This window comes from Solanum lycopersicum, chromosome 3 (genome assembly GCF_036512215.1).
Source record: "Solanum lycopersicum chromosome 3, SLM_r2.1".
Classification (NCBI taxonomy): Eukaryota; Viridiplantae; Streptophyta; class Magnoliopsida; order Solanales; family Solanaceae; genus Solanum; species Solanum lycopersicum.
This window is the reverse complement of record NC_090802.1, coordinates 47,876,384-47,899,895: the sequence shown is the minus strand read 5'-3', so window position 1 is coordinate 47,899,895 and position 23,512 is coordinate 47,876,384. Positions and strand designations below refer to the sequence as shown.

The 23,512-nt window shown below is 35.7% G+C and overlaps 4 protein-coding genes across 4 annotated transcripts; all 4 read right to left on the bottom strand.

The window, feature by feature from the left end:
* Positions 1-1,470: 1,470 nt before the first annotated feature.
* LOC138347616 (secreted RxLR effector protein 161-like) lies at positions 1,471-2,220 on the bottom strand. The gene has a single exon (XM_069295919.1). It carries the CDS (start codon positions 2,218-2,220, stop codon positions 1,471-1,473), a length of 750 nt encoding a protein of 249 aa, XP_069152020.1.
* A 393-nt stretch (positions 2,221-2,613) lies between these two features.
* On the bottom strand, positions 2,614-3,030 carry LOC138347615 (uncharacterized mitochondrial protein AtMg00820-like). The gene has a single exon (XM_069295918.1). The coding sequence runs from the start codon at positions 3,028-3,030 to the stop codon at positions 2,614-2,616; it is 417 nt and encodes a 138-aa protein (XP_069152019.1).
* Positions 3,031-5,904: 2,874 nt separating this feature from the next.
* On the bottom strand, positions 5,905-6,336 carry LOC101264602 (uncharacterized). The gene has a single exon (XM_004235083.2). It carries the CDS (start codon positions 6,334-6,336, stop codon positions 5,905-5,907), a length of 432 nt encoding a protein of 143 aa, XP_004235131.2.
* Positions 6,337-19,301: 12,965 nt separating this feature from the next.
* Positions 19,302-21,658, bottom strand: LOC104646422 (uncharacterized). The gene is made up of 4 exons (XM_069295917.1): positions 21,284-21,658; positions 20,868-21,234; positions 20,505-20,677; positions 19,302-19,658 (listed from the first exon to the last, which is right to left on the bottom strand). The coding sequence occupies exons 1-4, from the start codon at positions 21,656-21,658 to the stop codon at positions 19,302-19,304; spliced, it is 1,272 nt and encodes a 423-aa protein (XP_069152018.1).
* Between the last annotated feature and the right edge of the window lie 1,854 nt (positions 21,659-23,512).

The window sequence follows — 23,512 nt, the reverse complement described above, 5'->3', positions numbered from 1 at the left end:
CAGCATCGTCCAAAAGATTACATTCAGCAAGAGTAGTTTAAGTAAACATATCATATTTACTCAAAGACCTGTCATCCTTCAAAGGTATCCCAAATTCTTTAAACACAGTAGTAAACAAGTTCCCATAAGCTAATTGATGAGGTTTCTTAGGATCCACTATTCTGACCATATGTTTAATTATAAGGGAAGGCCAATTAATAGGGCGCATGGTATCCAAAGCATGACCAAGACCCATATCTCGAAAGTTAGCTTCATGTCTCCTTTCTCCTCTTGGAATAATACCTTTGTGGATTACTTCAAACACTAATTTGTGAAAAGGAGACATTTCTCCTTTCAGTACTTTTCGCGGTCGATCACTGAACCTCCCTTGTGTAAATTTTGAAGTTAATGCACAATTTTCATCTTTACCCTGTGATATTCTTCCAACCCTATGTAAGGAATACGAAGTATTGCCCCTAATCTAGTTTTGTCAAAAACTATATCTATACCATGAACAAACGAAGAAGTACTAAATCATCAATCATTGTCAAATTTGCATAAAACTCAGCCACTTCTATTTCAAATATCATGTTATAAGAGTGAAGAAAAATATCTACCCATCCCTGTACTGCAAGTAGTGCCAACAATTTTTTGATTGCAGTATGATCCCTGATTTCTGGATGAATTGTTCGCCCTCTCAAGATTTTCTGTGATTTAAAATAAGCCTCCCTTCCCATGGCAAGAAATTTAATTTCGTTTTTGGTTAGGGTTTTAGAAGAGGGAGGTTGTGAAGAACGGGTAGATTCTAAAATGTCTTCATCAGACTCAGAAATATCAGGGGTGGAAGAGGAACAAGCAGGTGACTTACCAGTACGACGGCGTTTGTTGGTAGATTCTATCAACATCTATAGATGAGCTTGACTTGATTGTCGAGTACGAGGAGTACGAATCGCCTCTTGTTTGACAATAATATGCTTGCGAGGACACTGGGGAACTGGTGTAGATGAAGGGGTTGTATGTATTTGAGGAGATTTAGAAGAGGGCATAGTTTTTGGAGGCGATGAAATAGGGTTAGAGGTTTGGGGGTTTTCTAGGAGAATGGAGGAAGGAGATGGTGGGGAATAAAATTGGTGGTGGTGGTCGGCTATTGGTGATGGTGGTGGACTGGGTTCCCCCTGAGTAGTTGCCGGAGTTTCTGATGTGAAGGTAGGTTCATCATCGGAGTAGTCGACGAGAATGAGAGAGGAAGACATTTTTTTCTTTTGTGTGTGTGGGGAAGATAAAAGGTTTTATGGGGAATGGAAAGGTAATAATGATGAATCGGTACTTTGAACAACCCTGAATAGAATTCAAAACGACGGCAGTCACATCGAAGAGACGTTGGAGTTTTAATGTGACTCTATATATTTCCCGCCCAAACAAAAAGTTAATAAGGAGAACCAGGTTGAAAATATAAGAACCTGAGTCGGTGGTGAGTAGAACCTGGTTTTTTTAGTTCTGAAATACAAGTCCAAAAGATAGACGATTTTTAAGGAATGGTTCTCGCCCAAGATCCTTAGTAAAGATGTCAGCAAGTTGATTCTCAGTAGCACAGAATTTCATTATGATAAATCCTTTTTCAACATTGTCTCTCAGAAAGTGATGTCGAATGTCAATATGTTTAGTGCGTTTGTGTTGGACCGGGTTCTTTGCCATATTAATAGCATTAGTGTTATAACACATAATAGGAATGCAACCTGTCTTAATCCCAAAGTCTTCTAACTGTTGCTTTATCCATAATAATTGTGCACAACAAGATGCAGCTGCTACATATTCTGCCTCTGCTGTAGAAAGGGCAACTGAATTTTGTTTTCTAGTGGCCCATGAGACAAGACACGGTCCTAGAAAGTTAGCCATTCCAGAAGTACTTTTTCGGTCAACTAAGTATCCAGCATAGTCAGCATCAGCAAATCCTATTAAATCAAATGAGTCTCCTGATGGGTACCATAGCACCAGGTTCACAGAACCTTTGAGATACATAAGTATTCTCTTTACTGCTTTTAGATGAGATTCTTTAGGACATGACTGAAATCTTGCACAAAGTCCAACACTAAACATAATGTCGGGTCTGCTTGCAGTTAGGTACAAGAGTGATCCAATCATACCCCTGTATTTTGTATCATTGACTGGAGAACATGCTTCATCTTTGTCTAACTTTGTTGTAGTGCCAATGGGAGTGTCAATTATCTTTGCTTCATTCATGTCAAATTTTTTCAGTAGTTCATGAATATACTTATGTTGATGAATGGATGTTCCTGTAGGAGATTAATCAATTTTAAGACCTAGGAAGAAAGTTAGTTCTCTCATCATACTCATCTCAAATTCACTACTCATGAGTTTTGCTAACCCAATTCCAAGTGAGGGGTCAGTTCCACCAAATATGATGTCGTCGATATAAATTTGTACAATAAGCATATCTGAACCTTGTTTTTTAAGAAAGAGAGTATTTTCTATTTATCCACGGGAGTAACCATGTTTTAGAAGAAATGTGGATAGACGATCATACCATGGTCTTGGATCTTGCTTTAGTCCGTACAATGCTTTTTCTAACTTGTAGACATGTTTAGGTTTGTTTGGGTCCTCAAAACCAGGGGGTTATTTCACAAACACTTCTCCTTGTAGAAAACCATTCAAAAATGCACTTTTTACATCCATCTGAGAGAGTTTGAATTCCATATGGGCTGCAAAAGCAATGAACATTCTTATAGCTTCCATTCTTGCCACTGGTGCAAAGGTTTCATCATAGTTGATTCCTTCTTCTTGGTTGTAACCTTGAACCACTAGTCGAGCTTTGTTCCTAATGATCTGACCTTGGCCATCTAATTTGTTTCTGAAAACCCATTTAGTACCTATGAAAGTTCGATCATGTGGTCTGGGAACCAGGTTCCAGACTTTGCTTCTTTCAAACTGACTCAATTCTTCTTGCATAGCAATAATCCAGTCTGGATATCCCAAGGCTTCTTTAATATTTTTGGGAAAAATTTGAGATAGATAAGTTGAGAAGGCACACATATTTCGTACTCTAGATCTGGTATGAATCCTTGATTCCAATTCTATGAGGATGTTTTGAATGGGATGAGAACTTTGATGTTTCCAGCCATGAACTTGAGGATTTTGAGTTGATTCAGATGTTGGAATATCTGATGTTTCTCTTTGTCTCTGTTGGTGTATTTTCAATTTCTTGAGGATTTGACTTATTTGTGGTGTTATCCTCATCTGATTGTAAATCTTCAGTGGTTTTGGAGGATGTTCAACAAGATTATTCAATTCTTCTACTATGCCTTCATAAAAAATAATATGCATGCTATCTTCCACTCGATTTGTTCTTTTGTTGAGTACTTTATATGCTTTGCTTTGTGTTGAATATCCTAAGAATATTCCTTCACTCTTGGCATCAAATTTTCTCAAATTATCCTTTCCATTATTGTGCACGTAACACATGCATCCAAATGGACGAAGATGTGCTAAGCTAGGCTTTCTTCCCTTAAGTACTTCATACGGGGTTTTATTCAAAAAAGTCCTTATTGTGCACCTGTTTATCAGATAACAAGCAGTGTTTATGGCCTCTGCCCAATAAAACTGTGGTAGTCGCTTGCTATTAGCATGGTTCCAACGACATCTTCAAGAGTTCTGTTTTTACGCTCAACTACACCATTTTGTTGCGGAGTTCTTGGTGCAGAAAAATTGTGATCAATTCCATTTGTACTGCAAAAATTTAAGAATTTTGAGTTTTCAAAATCTGAACCATGATCTGATCTTATGTTGATGACTTCTGTATTGAGTTTCTTCTGAACTAATATGACAAATATTTCAAATACTTCATAAGTTTCATCTTTTGTTGCCAAAAACATAGTCCAAGTAAACCTTGAGTAGTCATCAACTATTACAAGAATGTATCTTTTGCCTCCTCTACTTATCACACGCATTGGTCCACATAAGTCTATGTGAAGCATCTCTAGAGGTTTTGTGGTGCTAATCATTCCCTTTGGTTTAAAAGATGATTAAGATTGTTTCCCTTTGACACATGCACCACAAAACTGTTCACTTTGTAAAATTTTGTTCGGCAATCCTCTAACCAGATTTTTTGATATTAGTTTATTAATCGTAGAGAGGCGAATATGTCCTAGCCTTTTGTGCCAACGGGCAGAGTTTTCAGTGAGAGCACTGAGGCAACTAAGTGAATTTTTTGAACTTATTATTTCAGTTGTGTATACATTCTTGTGTCTCTTTCCCAAAAGTACCAGTTCCTCAGTTGTTGAGTTTATCACTCTACATTCACATGCTGTGAATACTACCTTGTTCCCTTTGTCGCACATTTAATATAAGCTTAGTAAGTTATGTTGAAGCCCATTTACGTAGTATACATCATCGATGGCTTGTTTGAGATTGATTCCTACCTTTCCAATTCCTTGTATTTCCCCGGTTTTTCTGTTTCCAAAGGCTACTTTTCCACCCTTAACTCGTTTCAGTGAGAGAAAGTTATCTTGATTTCCTGTCATATGTCTTGAGCAGGCGCTATCCAAGTACCAGTGCTTTCCTTTTTCTCTCACTGAAGCCTGCAGTTTTATTCAGATCGAGTTAGTTTTGGTACCCAAATCCACTTAAGTGCCTGTTTGTGATTAAAGGGATGTTGAGAATTTTTCTAGCCCATCTGGGAAGAACTTTAGATGTAGAACCAGGTTCAGGATCAGTTTTCTTTTTGACTCTTTCTTAGAAAGGAAATTTTTTTCTGATGAGCAATTTGTTTTTTGTCACATGCATGACTCTTATGTCTTGTCAACCCACACTGAGAGCATACAGTCTATGTTAGGATTTTTTGTTTCAGAAAAACCTATTCCATGTCTTGAACTAGATTGAATTTTATGAAGACTATCGAGAATTATGGAGGGCCTGTTCTACCTCATACTGTTCTCTGCTTCTTGTTCAGTCGTGTTCAGTTTCTTTTGTAAGGCTTGATTTTTTAAGAAGCTAGAGTTTAAATCTTTTTCTAGTTCTACTTGTTTATTGAGCAGGGAATAGTTTTGTTGTTCTAAAGTCATGTTTTCTTCTCTTAGAGATGTGTAATATTCCATTAGCAGTTCTTTTTCATGTCAGGTTGACTCATATGACTTAATTACAGTTTGCAAAAGTGACTTTAGCTCTCTTTTAGTATAGATTTCCAAGTTTTGTTTAGAGAAAATTGAGCTAACCTGACTGTTTTGGTCTTCTTCTTCTTCCTCGGAATCTGAACCAGCTATTAGAGCATGAATTGTATCTTGTGCTTGACAAGTACTTTCTTTGTCTGCTTCTTCAGTTATTGCTACTAATGTAAGAAAGTCGTAATTGTCTTCTTGCTTTATTGCAAGTAGAGATTGATTCTCGATTTCTTCATTCTCAGATTCATCTTCAGATATGCTTCCCATTGCAGCGAGTGCCTTTTTCATGGCTATGTCGGCCTTTTGATTTTTCATTCTCCGGTTATTGGGAATATATCTGTCTTTTTTGCCTTTTCTGGGTTGTTTTTCTTGTATTCTAAGGCCCATAGTGGACAAAATTTTATAAAGTGATCTGGACTACCACATTTATGACACAATTGTTCTCTTGAGTTTTCAACATTCTTCTGTGAACTCCTTTTTTTTAAAATGTTTGTCCCCTTTTTAACAATTGGGAGAATCTTTTGGCCATGAGTGCGATGTTTTCATCCTCAAAATCTTCAGAGGTGGTAGTTTTTAGAGTCGGATTCTTTTCTTTCCTTTTTCTACCAATCTCTCTTTCTTGATTTTTCTTCAGTTCGTAAGTTATGAGGTTTCCAATGAGCTCATCCATAGCAAGCTTATCTAAGTCACGTGCTTCAGTAATTTCTTCAACTTTACTTTCCCATGATTCAGGTAAGACGCTCAAGAGTTTTCAGACTGCCTTTCCATTTGGAATTACTTCTCCTAGAGAGTAAATTTCATTGATGATCGCAGTGAATCTAGTGTGCATATCTTGAATAGTTTCTCCTTCCATCATTTGGAATAGGTCGTATTGTCTATTCAAATTGTCAATTTTTGATTTCTTAACCTGAGTTGTTCCTTCATGTGCAGTCTGCAAGGTTTCCCAGATTGACTTGGCATCTTGACAGGAAGAGATCCTGTTGTACTCGTCTGGTCCTATGCCACAAATTAGAATTTTCTTAGATTTTGCATTATTTTGAATTGCCAGTTTATCTGCGGCATCCCACTCCTTTCTCTCTTTTGGTACCATTGTTTCTCCATCAGGTCCCCTTTTCATAGGAATAGTAGGACCATCTAAGACTACACTCCAGAGATCAGGATTTTCTCCTATTAGATGATCCATCATGCGATTCTTCCACCATCCATAGTATTTTCCATTGAACAGTGGGAGTCGAGTTTGAGAAGCTCCTTCTTGGGGGTAGGTGGTGCTGCCATTTACTTTTCAAGATGTTAATCTTTTAGTTAAAAGATCCTGCTCTGATACCAATTGAAGAAACCTTACCCCTAAATCAAGAACCAGGTTCTTGATTTTTTGGTTAAGAAAAGAGTTAATTAAAACAATATACTTTAACTAAAACCTTCCTATCTCAAGGAAGGAAAAACTCAACTTTGTTTTATTAGTTTTTCTTACTCAATTACAATTTTCGATTAACTCTAATCGAATTCTCTAAATTTACAAAAAGCCAAGCCCACTTCTTGCAAAATTACTCACTAATCTACTCTCTCCACAAGAATTCAAACCCACTTCTTGTTTACAATCACACAAGCTTACGATCTTACTAAGAACAAAGTTCACAAGTTAATAAAACACACAGAACTCACAAAAACGCTCTTTGCTGCCTCTCTCTTAGTCTCACCTCACACTTTCTTCGATTGCAAAGAACTACCCTCTTTGTCTTGAAATCTCTGTTTATGTAGACTTTTGAACAAGAATTATTTCCTCTCTTTGATGTTGATAATGATTTTGATTTCTGTATCCTTCTTTGATATGAAAAAGAATTGCTTTCTTTTTTCTGTTTATACGCAACCTTTTCTGAAAGGGTTTTGTCTTCATATAAAGTACGCAACCTTTTCAGAAAAGGTTTTGTCTTATTTATTTATGGAAATAATTATTATATTCATTTATTTTTTCCATAAGTACATACGTGCCTTAATATTTGTACTTCGCCTCTTTTCAATTAGAACGACAACTGATTTAATAAATGAACCTGGTTCATAAGTGAATCAACATCAAAAGTATTTGTCATTACAATGAACCTGGTTTTATCATAAATGAACCTGGTTCATAATTGATGACATCAAAAGTATTTGTCATTATCAAAAGTTATTAACACAACTTCCATCATATGTGACACATCGACTTAAGATAAGAGATTTCAATAGACAAAACATAATATAAATATCGGATATATAAATAAGCACGTCTTACACCCTAATAACATGTGGTTCTACGCCTAAAGAATACAACATCACAAGAGGGTTGGATCGTCACTAGCATGATCCCAAAATGCCCCTCGTATAACTTAAGTGGGTCAAACATGTTCTTTTCTAGCGAACATATGTTTTTTAAACACGTTTTTACCTGATAATTTCTTTTATTTTTTAATAAAAACTTTTTTCTTGTTTTTTTCTTTCAAAAGCTCTTTAACTAACAGGAAAACATAAAGTAATTTAACTTCTACTTAATGTTGTTTTATCAATCAAAATAGAATAATCTCATGCACTTTTGTTTAGATGATAATAGAGACAAAAAATATTAAATCATAGTAACCTAATTTTTATATTCATTTAGAAAACAATAAAAAAAATTCTAATGAAATGGAATATATTTATTTCTTAACTTGTTGTAGTTGGAAAAATAAGTTTTTACATTTTTATGAGGATATTACTTCACTTCCTTTTTCTCCTATTAAAATGAGTTTTTAGTTGCAATAAATTAAATTGTAAGAAGAAGAACAAGATAGGTGTGTATTTGGTTACAAAGTGAAGGTTTTTATCCCTATTTTGACATTGCATTTTAAATATTTAAGAAAATGTGTGAAAATAATTTATTTTTCCTCTTTGAATTGAATGCTCTATATCAATAGTATTTTAATACGAAGTTTAAAAATGTTATAGAAATGCATTATCCTACTTATTAAAGATAATACATAAACTTTGTTTTTATAATGCAGATACTAAAGTATGACTAGTGTTTTTTCATCTCTACAAGGATTTGAATCCACTGATCTTCCATGATTTTTATTATCTTCATTGAAATCGTAAGATCACACCTCTTAGCTTTATAATACATATTTTTTCCCATTTTGAATATAGCTCACACCAAGAATGTTAAGTCAAAGCATATTTATCTCGAGTCTAACTGGTCATAATTTGGTTACTCAAAATGTAATGACAACATCAAAATTTCATCTTTTGTTGATTTAATGACGTAGAAATTTCAGATTTTTTTCAATGTATAAATAAAGCATAGTTTGGGGGTTGGTAATGCTTAGCTTATGAAATTGATGTAGTAGGCTTGAAATAACATATGTAAGAATTTAAGTTTATGAATTTTCATTATTGGTGATGGTTAAAATATCATATGTATTTGATTAATAGGTTAGATGATTAATATTGACTAGGTCATTAGATATAAGATATCTATAAGCGCTAGGAAGATAGAAGTGAACACAATGTAATGTGTGATTAATTACATGATATTATAGGGTTATTAAAGTGTTATATATTACCATTTAATATGCTGGAGTATTTAGGTGTAGAGGAGGCTAAGTATAGTATATCTTATGTGGCGTTCTTAAGAGTTTATTCAACGATTTAGAGATAAATGGTGTTGCATTTTTAGTAAAGTTTATCCTCCATTGATTCTGGAAAATGTGAACTTGGAGGAATATAAAGGAATAACTTCCGAACAATGATCATCATTAATCTCTATGAATTTATGACTTGTATCACTATGATATACAACTCTTAATGCATGCGTCTATTATTTCTTAATATGCTAAGTCTGATCTACATGATGACTAGTAAAATCTCAATACGTTAAGTATGTTTTCAGAACATATTTCTTAAACAACTTGTGCCTATATATGATTTTGCTTATTCTATACCCTACCTACGTTCACTCATATAGTTGTAACATATTCTTTGCTTATAATGCCTTGTTAGAATATATGCGTCCACTTATCAGTGAATGGACCAGGTCCCTTGACACACAAACAAGTATGAACAGAAAGTAAATGCAGTTTAACAACACAACAATTTTACGTGGAAACCTCCTTTTTTAAAGGAGTAACACCATGACCTGTCTCACAGGATTTTCACAACTGTTTCACTAATCTTTGCAAGCAAAAGTAAAACCAGTTACACAAATGTGAGAAAAAGTTTTTAATCTGACATTCAAGCAATAACTCTATTGCTTGATAAGCCTAAGTAGAAGTTATTCTACCCACTAAGTTATCCCTTCTAGACAACTTAGAATTTCGACACCACCACACTGATTCCTTTATAGATTTACGAATAGTTTACAATGTAAAACCACAAGAATATATTCTTAAACAACCACACGATATGCTCCTGGGTTTTCAGTTGTTGTTTGAATAATTCTTCACTTTAATTTTCTATAGCCTTTGCAAGTGTTCTTGAAAGTACTTTGTCAAGTTGCAAAAACTAAGGAATGATGTTTAGGAAAGTTACTTTGTATGGACATGTCCCTTTCCTTAAACTCTTGCCATTTGTTGGAGAGGTCTGACTTTTCTGACGCCGTTGGGAAATGCGCACCCACTTTCTGTACCTTCTCCAGCTGGCAGTCAACAGGCTATTCTTGTTAAGAACCTGGTACCTTTACAAGGTTCCTGAGTTGTAACATCATCAAAACTCATGTTGAGAACCTGGTACCTTCACAAGGTCCCTGAGTTTGTCATATCATCAAAACTACAAATAACATTTTCCCTATTTTGATGATGACAAACAATACTCAGGCACCACTCCAGCTTCATAACAAGTTCTCCTGGAATTACTAGTCCATTCTCCTAAAAAAGAAATTTCCCTCTGACTGTATTCCCCCTCACAAATAAGTCTACCACTTATTAGTTTTAATTCCCCCTTTTGGCATCATAAAAAAGAGATACAGTAACCAATATTATCAAAAATAATATCAGATAAGATCAAAGCTTGATAGCAATCAAACACAAAGGAAAGCATTCACAATAGATAATAGCTAGAACACCAGGGGAATAAGATAAATAGCATTCCAAGATAACATTTAATACATTATTACAAAACTGGGAATCCAACTACACAAAGACAAGCCACACAAGGAAAAGCACACATGAAACGATTGGGAAAGACTAAGAAGGGGGAGGTTGATGAGAAAGGGACTGAATAATGAGGGTGAGTCTATCATTTGCAGCATCATTATCCTTTTTTGCCTTTTCTTTCAAGGAAATAACCTTGGCCCTCAGCTCTGCATTTACCCTTTCCAGGGCTTGAACCACATAAGTACCAGGTCCATCTGTCTGTGCAGTGAGCAGTTCAACTTTGAGTATAACAATTTCAGCATCTTTTCCACTCAATCGCACAGTTAATTCCTCAAATTCATGCTTGAGTTGGTCCTGGTCTTCAATGAGTTGAGCCATTTTGCTCTTGGGATTTCCTTTCCCTTCAATACACTCACATTCAACCAGAGTATTCTTTGAAAAAGCTTGTTTCATTGTCCCAACCTTGCCAACGCTCAGAGGAATTTTGAAGTGTTTGAATACTTCATTAAGAAAGTATCCATATCCCATTCCATGTATTTCTTTCCTCTCAATGACCGTCTTGTACATGTGCTCAAGAATAAGCCCTGGGAGATTCAGAGATTCAAATCTGCACAACAACTCCATCATAAACAAATCAGCAGAAGTAGCTGAAGTCCTCTTTTCAATTCGAGGAAGTAGAGTTTTGTTTACAAAGTCAAACACCAATTGATACTCACTCTTCATCATCTTCTTAAAAATCCCAGCACACTTTGTTGTGAGAAGCTTTGAAACCAATGCCACAAACTCAGCCGAACATGTTTTCCCAATGACAGACCTGGTACCCTCTCGAGGTACTCTGAGAATTTTTCCCAACCGAAACTAATCCAGATGCACTGCAATATCATTCACTCTGGTAAGGATACTCCCATCTTCCTCAAAGTGAATGTTGTAGTAGAATTCACGCACTTCCTCTTCATGAAGAATAGGAGATTTTCTGTTGAATATATGCATCCATGACTAAATCTCCACCATATCATGGAGAGAGTCCATTTTGGGAAGATTGATTATTCCCATGTCAGAGACTCTCCCATCAAGCACGGACTGCTTTCTCAAGTTTTCAACAATTTCTTGTTTGTTGACCTCCTCTTCATCTTGTCGTTGGGTATCAGGTCCCTGTGATCTTTTCCGTTTTCCTTTAGAACTCTTCATTGTGGATTTTGCTTTTTCAACCCTCTTTGGATCCCTTGACTTTGTTTTCCTAACTTTTTCTTCTTGTGTTTCTTTTCCACCTCTTCAGCAGACATCTCTATGACACCAAATTCAGGCATTTTAAAGTTTGACACTTTGAATGTTCTGGCACTCCTGATTTCAGCCGTAGATCTTGCACTAGCCTTTTAAGCATCAGCCAGCAACTTCCTAGCATCAGACCTAGTAGTAGGTCTTCTTCTAGGAACCTCTTCTACTACCTTTTCTTTTCCTTTTCTTGATACACCAATATCCCTCCTTTCAACCTTCCATTGGATGGATTCATCATCACTTTCAGAATCAGAGGAGTTAGAAGATGGGTACCTCCCAAAATCTGGAGTTTTATCGAAAATGGGTTGGGTCTCTCTGATCTCTTCACCCTGGAAAGGGTCATTTTGTTCTACCCTGGCTTCTTCTCTCATCATTGTGAGACTTTCAATTACAAGCTCTTCACTTGCAGCCAAAATGTTTGACTCAGAAGATTTTTTTCTTGGCAAATATCCTTCAAATAAAGTGTTTGGCAGCATCTCATGATAAGGACCAGGTCCAGTAGGGACACCAGAGCTGTTCAGATCTATGGAATGAAATGGATTTTTAGGAATATCTTGGTGAGAACATGAAGGAACATTAGATCTAGACTCTACTGCTGAAGGAGAGTGAAAGGCAATAGGTTCAATCTCACTAAGAGCAGTGAGCATTTGCTTAGAGGTTAAAGAAGGATCAGACATCTTGACAAGAAGAAGAGAAGAAAAATAGCAGCTTTTCGAAGACAAAGAAAAGGGGATAGAACCAAATTTCGTCTTTTCACTCCATTTTTCTTCTTTTAGAGTAAAGAAATGTTGAGAGACAGATGAAGAATCAAACGGAAAGAAGTAGGGTTTAAAAAGGATTTGAAACGGTGCCACGTCTTTGATTTGACGTGTCGCTTGAAGAATAAGAGATGGGACTAACGGTCAGAATGACCGATGACTGACACGTGGCTTTATCAACGGTCATATTTTTTCAGTTTAAAATTAATGTACAAATGCTAACCTTGACTGGGACCAGGTCCTATAACAAAACTTTATCATCATTCCTCAATTGTTCTAGCCATATCTTTGCTTAGCTAATCCTTCCTGAATGTATACCTACAATAGGTACCAAAATGATCTAATCCAGATAATAAATTATTGACACAAAGGATACCTGCACTGCAAGTTTAGCCATCAAAGGAATTCAACTGTTGGAACTCTGGAAATCAGTTAGAGATCATCATGCCCAACTTCAACCTGTTACTTTCAAATTGATCTTTGCTGAGAGCCTTGGTGAAGATATCTGCAATTTGTTCCTCTATTGGACAATATGTAAGCACAATATTCCCTTTTTCAACATATTCTCTCAAAAAATGATGTCTAATATCAATGTGCTTGGTTTCTTTATGTTGAACTGGATTCTTTCCCATACTAATGGCACTAGTATTGTCACATATAAGAGGAATAACTTTGATGTTACACCATAATCCTTCAAATGTTTCTTGATCTAATAATTGTGAACAACATGCAGCAGCTGCTAGATATTCAGCTTTAGCTGGTGAGGGAGCTACAAAATTCTGTTTCTTAGTTCCCCAAGAAATGAGTGATGATCCAAGGAAATCAGCCACTTTTGTACATTTACTCTTCCTATCAAATTGATAACCAGCAAAATCAGCATCTGCAAAACCAACAAGATCAAAAGTGTCACATGCTGGATAGAAGAGGACCAGGTCCCCTGTCTTCTTCAAGTATCTTAGAATACATTTTGCAGCCTTCAGATGTGAATCATGAGGGCATGCTTGGAATATAGAACATATTCCAACACTGTATACAATATCAGTCCTCTAGCAGTCAAATACAACAGGGACCCAATGATTCCCTTATACATGGTTTGATTCACAAGAGAATCAGATTCATCTGCTATAAGCTTGGAGTTTGTTCCCATAGGAGTGTAACGATTCAAAAAAAGAAGAGAATTATGTAAATAAGAATAAATAGGTATTTAAGGGCATAATTGTCCTTTCACGTTTTAAATGAATAAATAAATAAATAAATAAAACAAATTTGTATTTATTTATTTTAATGTTATTTGACTAATTCTTAAATTAGTCTCCTAATCCAATTAGCCCTCTCTCTCTCACGCTTCTAAACTCCCTCTCTCACGTTCTCCATCTTCCTCACATTATTTCTGCCAAAATATCAATAATTTTCATGCTTGAAGAACTCACAAAAAATTTTTTAAGCAAAAGAAAAAGTAATCAAAACGTCAAGGCTAAGAGAGGTTTGGTGAGTGAGGTGTACGTTGAAGTGAATTGGGAGTGGTTTGGAAGAGTTTTCCGGGCAGCAACATTCAAAGTTTGAACATCGATTAAGGTATGGGTTTTCTTCTCTCTTGGATCCTTTCCCAAGAGGTTCCTTACGATTCAAACTATTCATCTCGAAACTAAGGTTGTTCCCCCGTTGCATGTCCCTGTCACTAGCTCCCTATGATCTTAGGTTGGGTATTCTTGTTGATAGAATTTAGGGATACTTGTTTGTGGTGATAATCTCGTTTCGAGTATGTGTTCATGATGATGTGATTATATTTTATGTTTTTCGGAAAATATGAATGTAAATATGTATGTATTTGTGCAAAATTTTGATCATGACTTTGACTTTTTCTTTAGCATGTTAATAGATTTGAGATTACTCGTGTTTTATGTGCAATTAGAGGCTCTTAAAATCGTAATATTCGTAATATTCACATGGTTGAAAGGCTATAAATTCTAGTCACAATAAATGATCAAATCATCCCCCTAAATTTGTCTTAAGAACATAAATGAATGTATAAGAAAAAAATGCTAAATTAACCCGTAAAAAGGATGTGAAAAATTATGGAGTAGTGTCCCAGAATCTGGAAATAAGTTTTAGACACATTCTGGAAAATTTGAGCAAAAAACGAATTAAAAAAAAATAGGTGAGGTCTTCAGGGATCGAACCCGAGACCTCACCAACACATGCCTTGATAAAATAATTAAAAAGGAGTGTTGAAGACGGGGCTCGAAATGGGGGCTGGGACCAGCGAAATTCGCCAAGAAAAGAAATAAAAAGGGGGCTGGGGGGAATCGAACTCGCGACCCCCAGCCACGCGCAAAAAAAAGGGATTAAAGAGGGAATGCTGGGGGCGGGGATCGAACCCGCGACCCCCAGCTATGCGTGGAACGAATTAAAAGGGAGAAAAGGAACGCGAGGCGTGGGAATCGATCCCACGACCTCAGCGCTGAAGGGAGGGCGCAAATAATAGCGTGAGGCTGTGGGGATTCGATCCCACAACCTCACTGCCACTCCCCTATTTAAAAAAAAAATAGAGGGGCTGTGGGGGTTCGAACCCACCACCTCACAGCCTCCTCTTCAGCGAAAATGAGAGGAAAAATAAGGGGGCTGTGGAGGTTCGAACCCACAACCTCCATATTCAAGCGAATTTAATTAAAAATAATAATAATAATAATAAATTAAAATTCTAATTAAAGTTGGAAAATTAATTCTCTTATGTAAACATTGAGATTTAATTTAGAATTTTAATTAAAAATAGAATATTAATTCTTTTATGTAAGTATTGAGATTTAAATTGGAATTCTAATTAAATTAGAAAATTATTCTTTCACGTAAATGATTGAAATTTAATTTAGAATTCTAATTAAAAATAGAAAATTTATTATTTCACGAAAATGTTGAGATTTAACTTAGGGTTCTAAATTTATGAATATTAGAACTAAAATCAATAAAAAATATAAAGGATGTTCAAATAATTCAAAATTTGGGTTCTCGTGTCCAAACCTCCGTATTGATACATAAGTCATACGTGGGTGAAATATTCAAGAGTAATGTCATCTACTTAGATCAAAAATCAAAGATCTTGGCATATATACAAGATACATAAGTCTTGTAATACATAATCTTAAAAAAAATAAGAATCACTTAACGAACTATAAATGAAGTCCTATGGTTTGTATGTATAGACACATAAGTCTAACATACGTTCAAAAAATAAGTGGACCTAAGATATACATAATGAAATGAAGGATGTGGTGACAACCATGATGTGAGGCTACTGTATATGATGAGAGTAATCTCAAATGAGCCCAAGTAAATGTTACTAATACGTACTTACCAATGTGAATGTGAGATAATGAAGAGACCAGCCTCTATGAATATTCTAATAAAAATATTGAGTTTAAAACACTTAATACTAATGATGAGATGAGAAATCATCTATTGAGATATGATGACCTCATACTAGAAGCAAACTTCTATGATGTATGAGTTGAATGTAATGGAACTTTATACCGAGCACCGATAGGCTAGCTATGAGTGGTGATGCCTTCTTTCGGGAAGGGCGGAGGTTCACGTAATTCTCATGAGATGGGACTGTCCGGCTTGTCGGGTATGGGTCTCCATACATCTCCTAGTCTTTGAACCTATATTGCCACTATAGGGATCTGGCGGGGTTAAATTCCCATATACGCTAGCATGTTATTGAATCGCTTTGGCCGGTGATTCCACCTCTTTTCGGTGTGGGGAAGACACTGAATTTCATGATGCTCACATGATCTATGTCGGTTAAAGTTAAAGTTCCCAATGAATGAATGAGGCCAGCCTCAAATGAATCATATAAAGAAATGAATGATACCGAAGGTGTTAGGATAGGATAATCAAGAGATGAGCTAGATTCAGGTAATGACATTAGGTCATTCCTGATCATTGCACAGCAAACCCGATGAAAGTCTTAAACTACATCCTAGGTATAGCTGGTGTTCACACTGGCCTATGAATGAATTGAAATGAAATACGAATGAATGAGTGAAGCAGACTCTGTGTTTGCTAAAGAAGGCTCCCTAGTTGAGGTCCCATATGTTGAGCCCTCATTTTGGAAAGTCTTAAAGTTAAGTCTATGATAATAATGTCCCATGGTATACGAATGAATAATATGAGAGGAAGTATGTGTTATATGTTATGTGTTATATGAATATGTTATGTTTTGTGTGCCATACGATAATTATAATGATGCATGTCCCTCTCATGGCATAACTTTCCCAATCTCACTTTGGCAAGTCCACTGACTTGACTTCCAAAAATCATGTTGTTAGCAAAGAGCTATTCTTTCTCATGCATGTCCCTGGTGTGTACTTGCATATACTCATACTTAGTACAAGTGTGTACTAATTCCATACGAACATCTACTTTTAGGTGCAGGCACAGGTGGACGCTAGAGCTATAGGTTCGTTGTCGCAGCTATCCGGACATCAGTATTCATCCGGAGTTTGGTAGGTCCTCATGCTTTCGAGGATGCTACTGTTTTACATTCTAGCGTAGTTTTAGAGTTGAGCTAGTGGAGCATGTTCCACTAGCGTTTCTTTCCTGTTTTGGTTCAAACTTTGTATTGGTGCTATTTTGGCCGATATACAATTAATACTTAATGAATTATTTATTTCAGTTGCTTATCTCTTAAATGTTAGATAGTTGATGATGAACGATTACGAAATGTTAAGAATGTTCAGCAAGTATGATTAAAAAAAATATTTCAAATTTTCCGCTAAAATTAATCTATGTAAGGTAAGAATGACGTAAGTAGGCTTGTCTGCGACCTCTGAGAGGTCAACGACGCCGGTCTCGTCTGGGGTCTAGATTCCGGTCGTGACAAGGAGTATCAATAGGTTTTGAATAAAACATATTGAATTTCTTCAACAGCTCCTTAATGTACTTCTCCTGACTGATTGAGATTCCATATGATGATTGCTTGATTTGTAGACCAAGGAAGAACGTCAATTTACCCATCATGCTCATCTCGAATTCCTTTCCCATTAATGATGAGAATTCTTCACACAAATGTTCTGATGTGGCTCCAAAAATTATATCATCCACATAAACATGAATAATAAGCAATTCTTGTTCTCTTTTTAATAAGAACAAGGTATTGTCTATTTTTCCTCTTTTGAACCCATTTTTCAATCGAAACTTTGACAGCCTTTCATACCATGCTCTAGGAGCTTGTTTCAAACCATACAAAGCCTTATTCAATCTGAACACATGATCTGGTAGCTCAGCATCTTCAAACCTAGGAGGTTTTTTAACAAACACCTCCTCTTTCAGGTCACCATTTAGAAACGTACTTTTGACATCCATTTGATACAACTTGAAACTCATGAATGCTGCAAAAGCTATTAGAATTCTGAAGGCCTCCATCCTTGCAACAGGTGCAAAAAATTCATCATTGTCTATTCCTTCAAGCTGATTGTATCCTTGAACAACTAATCTGGATTTGTTTCCAGTAATCACGCCATTTTCATCAAGCTTGTTTCTGAAAACTCATCTGGTTCCTATCACTGTTCTGCCAACAGCTCGAGGAACCAGGTACCATACCTTGCTTCTTTCAAACTGGTGAAGTTCTTCTTGCATTGAGTTGATCCAGTCTACATCACCTAATGCCTCTTTCACATTCTTAGGCTCAATAGATGATATGAATGCTGAGAATGCAACTAGATTCCTTATTTTTGATCTAGTGTGAATTCCAGAATTCAAAGGAGAAATAAGATTATCAAGAGGATGTGATGAACTATGTTACCATCCTGGTGTCAAGGTAGACTTGTTCAGCTGATCAGCATGTTCTTCTTCTTCAATGAGCTCATCATTTTCTGGAGAGTTTGAGGTACTCTGGCTGGAATTCAGAGTAGTACCAGGTCCCTCATCACACTTTTCAACTTCATCAGTTTTTCAGATAGACTATCATTATCATTATCATTGTCCTTCCTCAGCTGATCATTTGCACCAGCTTCACTTCCTTCAATTTTCTGTGAATTGAACAGCTTAATCAACTCATCTTCATCATTTGATGCATCACTTTTCAAATTTCCATCTTCATCAAACACAACATGAATGCTTTCTTCAATACATTGAGTTTTTTTGTTGACAATTCTATATTTTACTTGATGAAGAGTATTCAACAAACACTCCTTCATCACTTCTAGGATCAAATTTCCCAGATCATCTTTTCCATTGTTCAACACAAAACATTTGCAACCAAAATCCCTAAGATAACTCAACATAGGTTTTCTGTTATTGAGCAACTCATAGGGAGTCTTATTCAATACAGACCTTATTAGACACCTGTTAGTAACATGACATGCTGTGTTGACAGCTCAACCCGAAAACTTTGAGGAAGATTTGACTCAATAATCATGGTCCTGACAATGTTCACTAAAGTTCTGTTTTTTCTTTCCACCACACCATTTTGTTGAGGAGTTCTTGGAGCAGAAAAATTATGACTAATACCATTCTCCATGCAAAATTGATCAAGTTTTGAGTTTTCAAACTCAGTTCCATGATCAGATCTAATTCCAACAATCACTTGATTCAATTTTGTTTGAATCATTTTGAAGAACACCACCACTTCTTCAAGTGTTTCTTCTTTTGATCTTAGGAATCTTGTACATGTGTATCTTGAGTAATCATCAACTATAAACAGAATGTATTTCTTACCATTTCTGCTTTGAACCTTCAAGGGTCCACATAAATCCATGTGTAACAGCTCTAGTACTCTTGATGATGTTACTTGTTTCTTTGACTTGAAGGATGATCTGATTTGTTTTTCTTTGACACACGCTTCACATATTTTGTTTTCACTAAACTTTAACTTTGGAAAACCTAGGACCAGGTCCTTAGAAATCAGTTTATTCAATAAAGATGAGCTCACATGCCCTAGTCTTCGATGCCAAAGATCAACATTTTCATTTTGAGCACTAAGACATGTCAGATCATCTCCATGAGATGTTTCCCAGTTAGCCATATACATGTTTTTTACTTCTAAAGGCAGTAAGAATCACTTTCTTTGTGGTTAGATTAACCACAGTGCACTTCTCAGAAGTAAACTTGACTTCATTTCCCTTGTCACAAATTTGAGATACACTCAAAAGACTGTACTTCAAACCACCGACATGATACACATTATCAATTGATTCTTCAAGAGATTTTCCCACTTTACCAACTCCCAAAATGTACCCCTTATTTCCATCACCAAAAGACACACCTCTTCCTTGAAGTGTCTTGAGTGAGAGGAAATTTTTGGTGTCACCAGTCATATGTTTAGAAAATTCGTTGTCTATATACCAATATTGATTGCTGCTCCTCTCACTCACCTGCAACAAGAATCACTTGTTAGGCTTGGGAACCAATTTCAATTTGAGTTCCTAGAAGGCAGACAAGGGAGTGATCAGATTGTTTCTAGTCCAATAGGGTAGTTTTTGAATCTTTTTGACAAAAGATTTTTGAGTAGAATCAAATCTTTTCTTTGAAAACCTTTTAGTTGAAAATTGTTTTCGGGGACCAGGTCTCTTTTTTGATACTCTTTGCTTCTCTGTATAATTAAAGAGTCTTTCATGAGATTTTCTTCAGCCAGTACACTCTTCTTTTAAATGCCCATTTTTACCACAGTGAAGACAAAGCAGATTTTCAGACACAATAACATACTTGTTGTGAGTATTAAATGGAGGAGTAATATTCAAACTTCCTAGACCCTTCTTATTGAAATTACTCTGATTTGTTACACTTGACAGCAACTTAGATGATTTTGTCCACTTAAGAGATTTTTCAAGTTCTTCCTTACGTTTGACAATATCCTTTTCTAAGTTGCTGCTCTTCTCCAAGGCCAACCCAAGATTTTTTTCAGAAATTTTTCAGTTTTTCTTCAATTTCAACTTGTAAACCATTTGACCTTCCATTTAGCTTTTCAGCTTGTTCATTTATTTGAGACAACTGTTTTTAAGTTCAGTCTTGTCAGATTCTAGAGAAGCCATTTTATCTTCCATTTTCAACATTTTCTCTTCCAATTTAACTTTATTTTCAGTTAAACTGTCAAGCTCAGCATTCATAATGGTTCTTTCAGAGGTTAACTCAATTACTGAATCAATCATAACATTTGCTAATGTTCTCAATTTTTTAAGAGAATAAATATTTAGATCATGTTTTATATCAAGAAGAGTTACCTTGTTCTCCTCTTCTTCATTTTCTGAATGAGCCATGAAAGCAAACATTTCATTGAATATGGTTTCCTCTTCATGAACCACCACCATTGACACATCATTTGGTTCATCAGGATCTTCTGAGTCACTTGAAGAGTCTCCCCATGCAGTAAGAGCCTTTTTGACCACATAGTCAGCTGCAGCTTTACGATCATTTTTATTTAGTACCAGGTCCCTTCTCTTCTCTCTATCACCTCTTCGTTTTTATATTCTTTATTTTCAGTCTTGAGTAAAGGACACTCTCTTATAAAGTGCCCAGTTTTCCACATTTGTAACATGTATCATTTTGAGTGGCAGTTCAAGGACCATTTGCTCCCCTTTTAAAACCTTTGTTCTTTCTAACAATCTTTTGAAATATATTGATGAGGTAAGACATATCATCATCACTAGAGTCCTCTTCAGATTTGTACTTCAACATCAAGGACTTATCCTTTTTGACTTCCTTCTTTGACTGATCATGCTTTTGATTCATCTCATGAGTCTTCAGATTTCCAATGAGAGCATTCATTGTCAGCACTTTCAGATCTTTTGCTTCAGTAATAGAATCAACCGTGCTTTCCCAAGACTTTGGAAGGATTCGAAGCACTTTCATGACTTGCTTGCTCATGCTGATAGGTTCTACAAGGCTTCTCAACTCATTGGTAATGGAGGACAATTTAGTGAACATCTCATGAATGTTTTCTCCTTCTTTCATCTTGAATTTTTCATACAAAGAAGTAAGCATATCAATCTGACTCTTTTACTTGTTCAGTTCCCTCATGAGTTGTTTTCAAGCAGTCCCAAGTTTCTTTTGCAGACTCACAGGCTGAGACACGATTCAAATCATCTGGCCCTATCCCAAAGACAAGAATAGTCTTTGCCTCGTAACCTTTTTTGATCTTCTTCCTATCAGCTTCATCATATTTTTGTCTAAGCTTTGGAACAAGCCTAGTTTTTTCTCCATCTTTTTCTTCAATCATTGTAATAAATGGTCCATCTAAGACAATGTCCCATACCTCACTATCTTCAGCCATGAGGAAATCATGCATTCTAACTTTCCACCAACTGTAGAAGTGCCCATTGAAACAAGGAGGTCTGGTTGAAGATTGTCCTTCTTCTAGATTAAGTGGAGCAGTCATCCTAGAACAGATATCACTTTCTTGGTGTGAACCAGATAGAAAGTGCCCGCTCTAATAACACTTGTTAGAATATATGCGTCCACTTATCAGTCAATGGACCAGGTCCCTTGACACACAAACAAGTATGAACAGAAAGTAAATGCAGTTTAACAACACAACAATTTTACGTGGAAACCTCTTTTCTTAAGGGAGTAAAATCATGACCTGTCTCACAGGATTTTCACAACTGTTTCACTAATCTTTGCAAGCAAAATTAAAACCAGTTACACAAATATGAGAAAAAGTTTTTAATCTCACGTTCAAGCAATAACTCTATTGCTTGATAAGCCTAAATAGAATTTATTCTACCCACTAAGCTATTCCTTCTAGACAACTTAGAATTTCGACACCACCACACTGATTCCTTTATAGATTTAGGAGTAGTTTACAATGTAAGACCACAAGAATATATTCTTAAACAACTACACGATATGCTCCTGGGTTTTCAGTTGTTGTTTGAATAATTCTTCACTTTAATTTTCTATAGCCTTTGCAAGTGTTCTTGAAACTACTTTGTCAAGTTGCAAAAACTAAGGAATGATGTTTAGGAAAGTGACCTTGTCTGGACAAGTCCCTTTCATTAAACTCTTGCCATTGGTTGGAGAGGTCTGACTTTTCTGACGCCGTTGGGAAATGTGCACCCATTTTCTGTACCTTCTCCAGCTAGCAGTCAACAAGCTATTCATGTTAAGACGCTGGTACCTTTACAAGGTCCCTGAGTTTGTTACATCATCAAAACTCATGTTGAGAACCTGGTTCCTTTACAAGGTCCCTGCGTTTGTCATATCATCAAAACTACAAATAACATGCCTCTTTGTGTATGTTTTATGCTTTAAGTACGTGAAACACTCTTGCCTATTACACTAATCTTTTCATATTCTATACTTATGAGTTTCATGATAAGTATAAACTATCATTTCACAATATCTCCCTTATTTTAGATCCTATTACTATATTCCTTTATGACCCTCCCTACTTTGCGATAGTGGTGTTGATAACAGTTGAATAATGATTATAGATGAGAAGATAGTAATTGCCTGTTATTGGTAAGATCAGGGTATGTTTATTTTGTCTAAGGTTATAAAAGTGAAGGGAGATCAAAGATCTATTGTATGAAATATTTAGATAAAAAATCATGGTGTGTCTCCGGACAATAATATTTGAAAATTTTACCTATGATTAGTCCTTCAAAATATTATAAGAGTTTCATCTTAAAATCTTTAAGCAAAAGAGAAATAATTTCATGTCATAGTTAATGCTCTTCAAATCTATGCTAATTTTTATGCTCTTAACTCATGCTTTTAAATCCTTATTTTTTATTGCTAGATCCCTATTGTTGGTAAAATTTATTTTATGCTAATATATAAAGCAAAAATAGACCAAAGAAATCTTAACTTACTCAATTCACATGTTTATTCTAGTTTTGATGCTCTTTCAAGGACAAATGATCTCATGGGGAAAAATTGTAACATCATGAAACTCTATTCTTTGAATTTGAATCTTCCTATATAAGCTTGAACCAAGTGATGTCCTATTTACTTATGTGTTAAGGTTCATTTCTATGTGTGAAAAGTTTATTCAAAGTGGTTTTGGGTCATAAGATATCTCTAGTACTTAGTCGAGTTCAAATCTCCCTACCTGTTATGTTTTTTTATTAGTTCATGCAAGAGTCAGCTTCAAGTGATCATATCTCTCTGCATATCATGAATTATGTAGATCATAACCTATCAAATTGAAGGATTATGAATTTTTTTTCCAATGCCACCAAATTTGCCTTATTTAGTGTTCGGAGTATAGGTTATGACCGTTTTATCA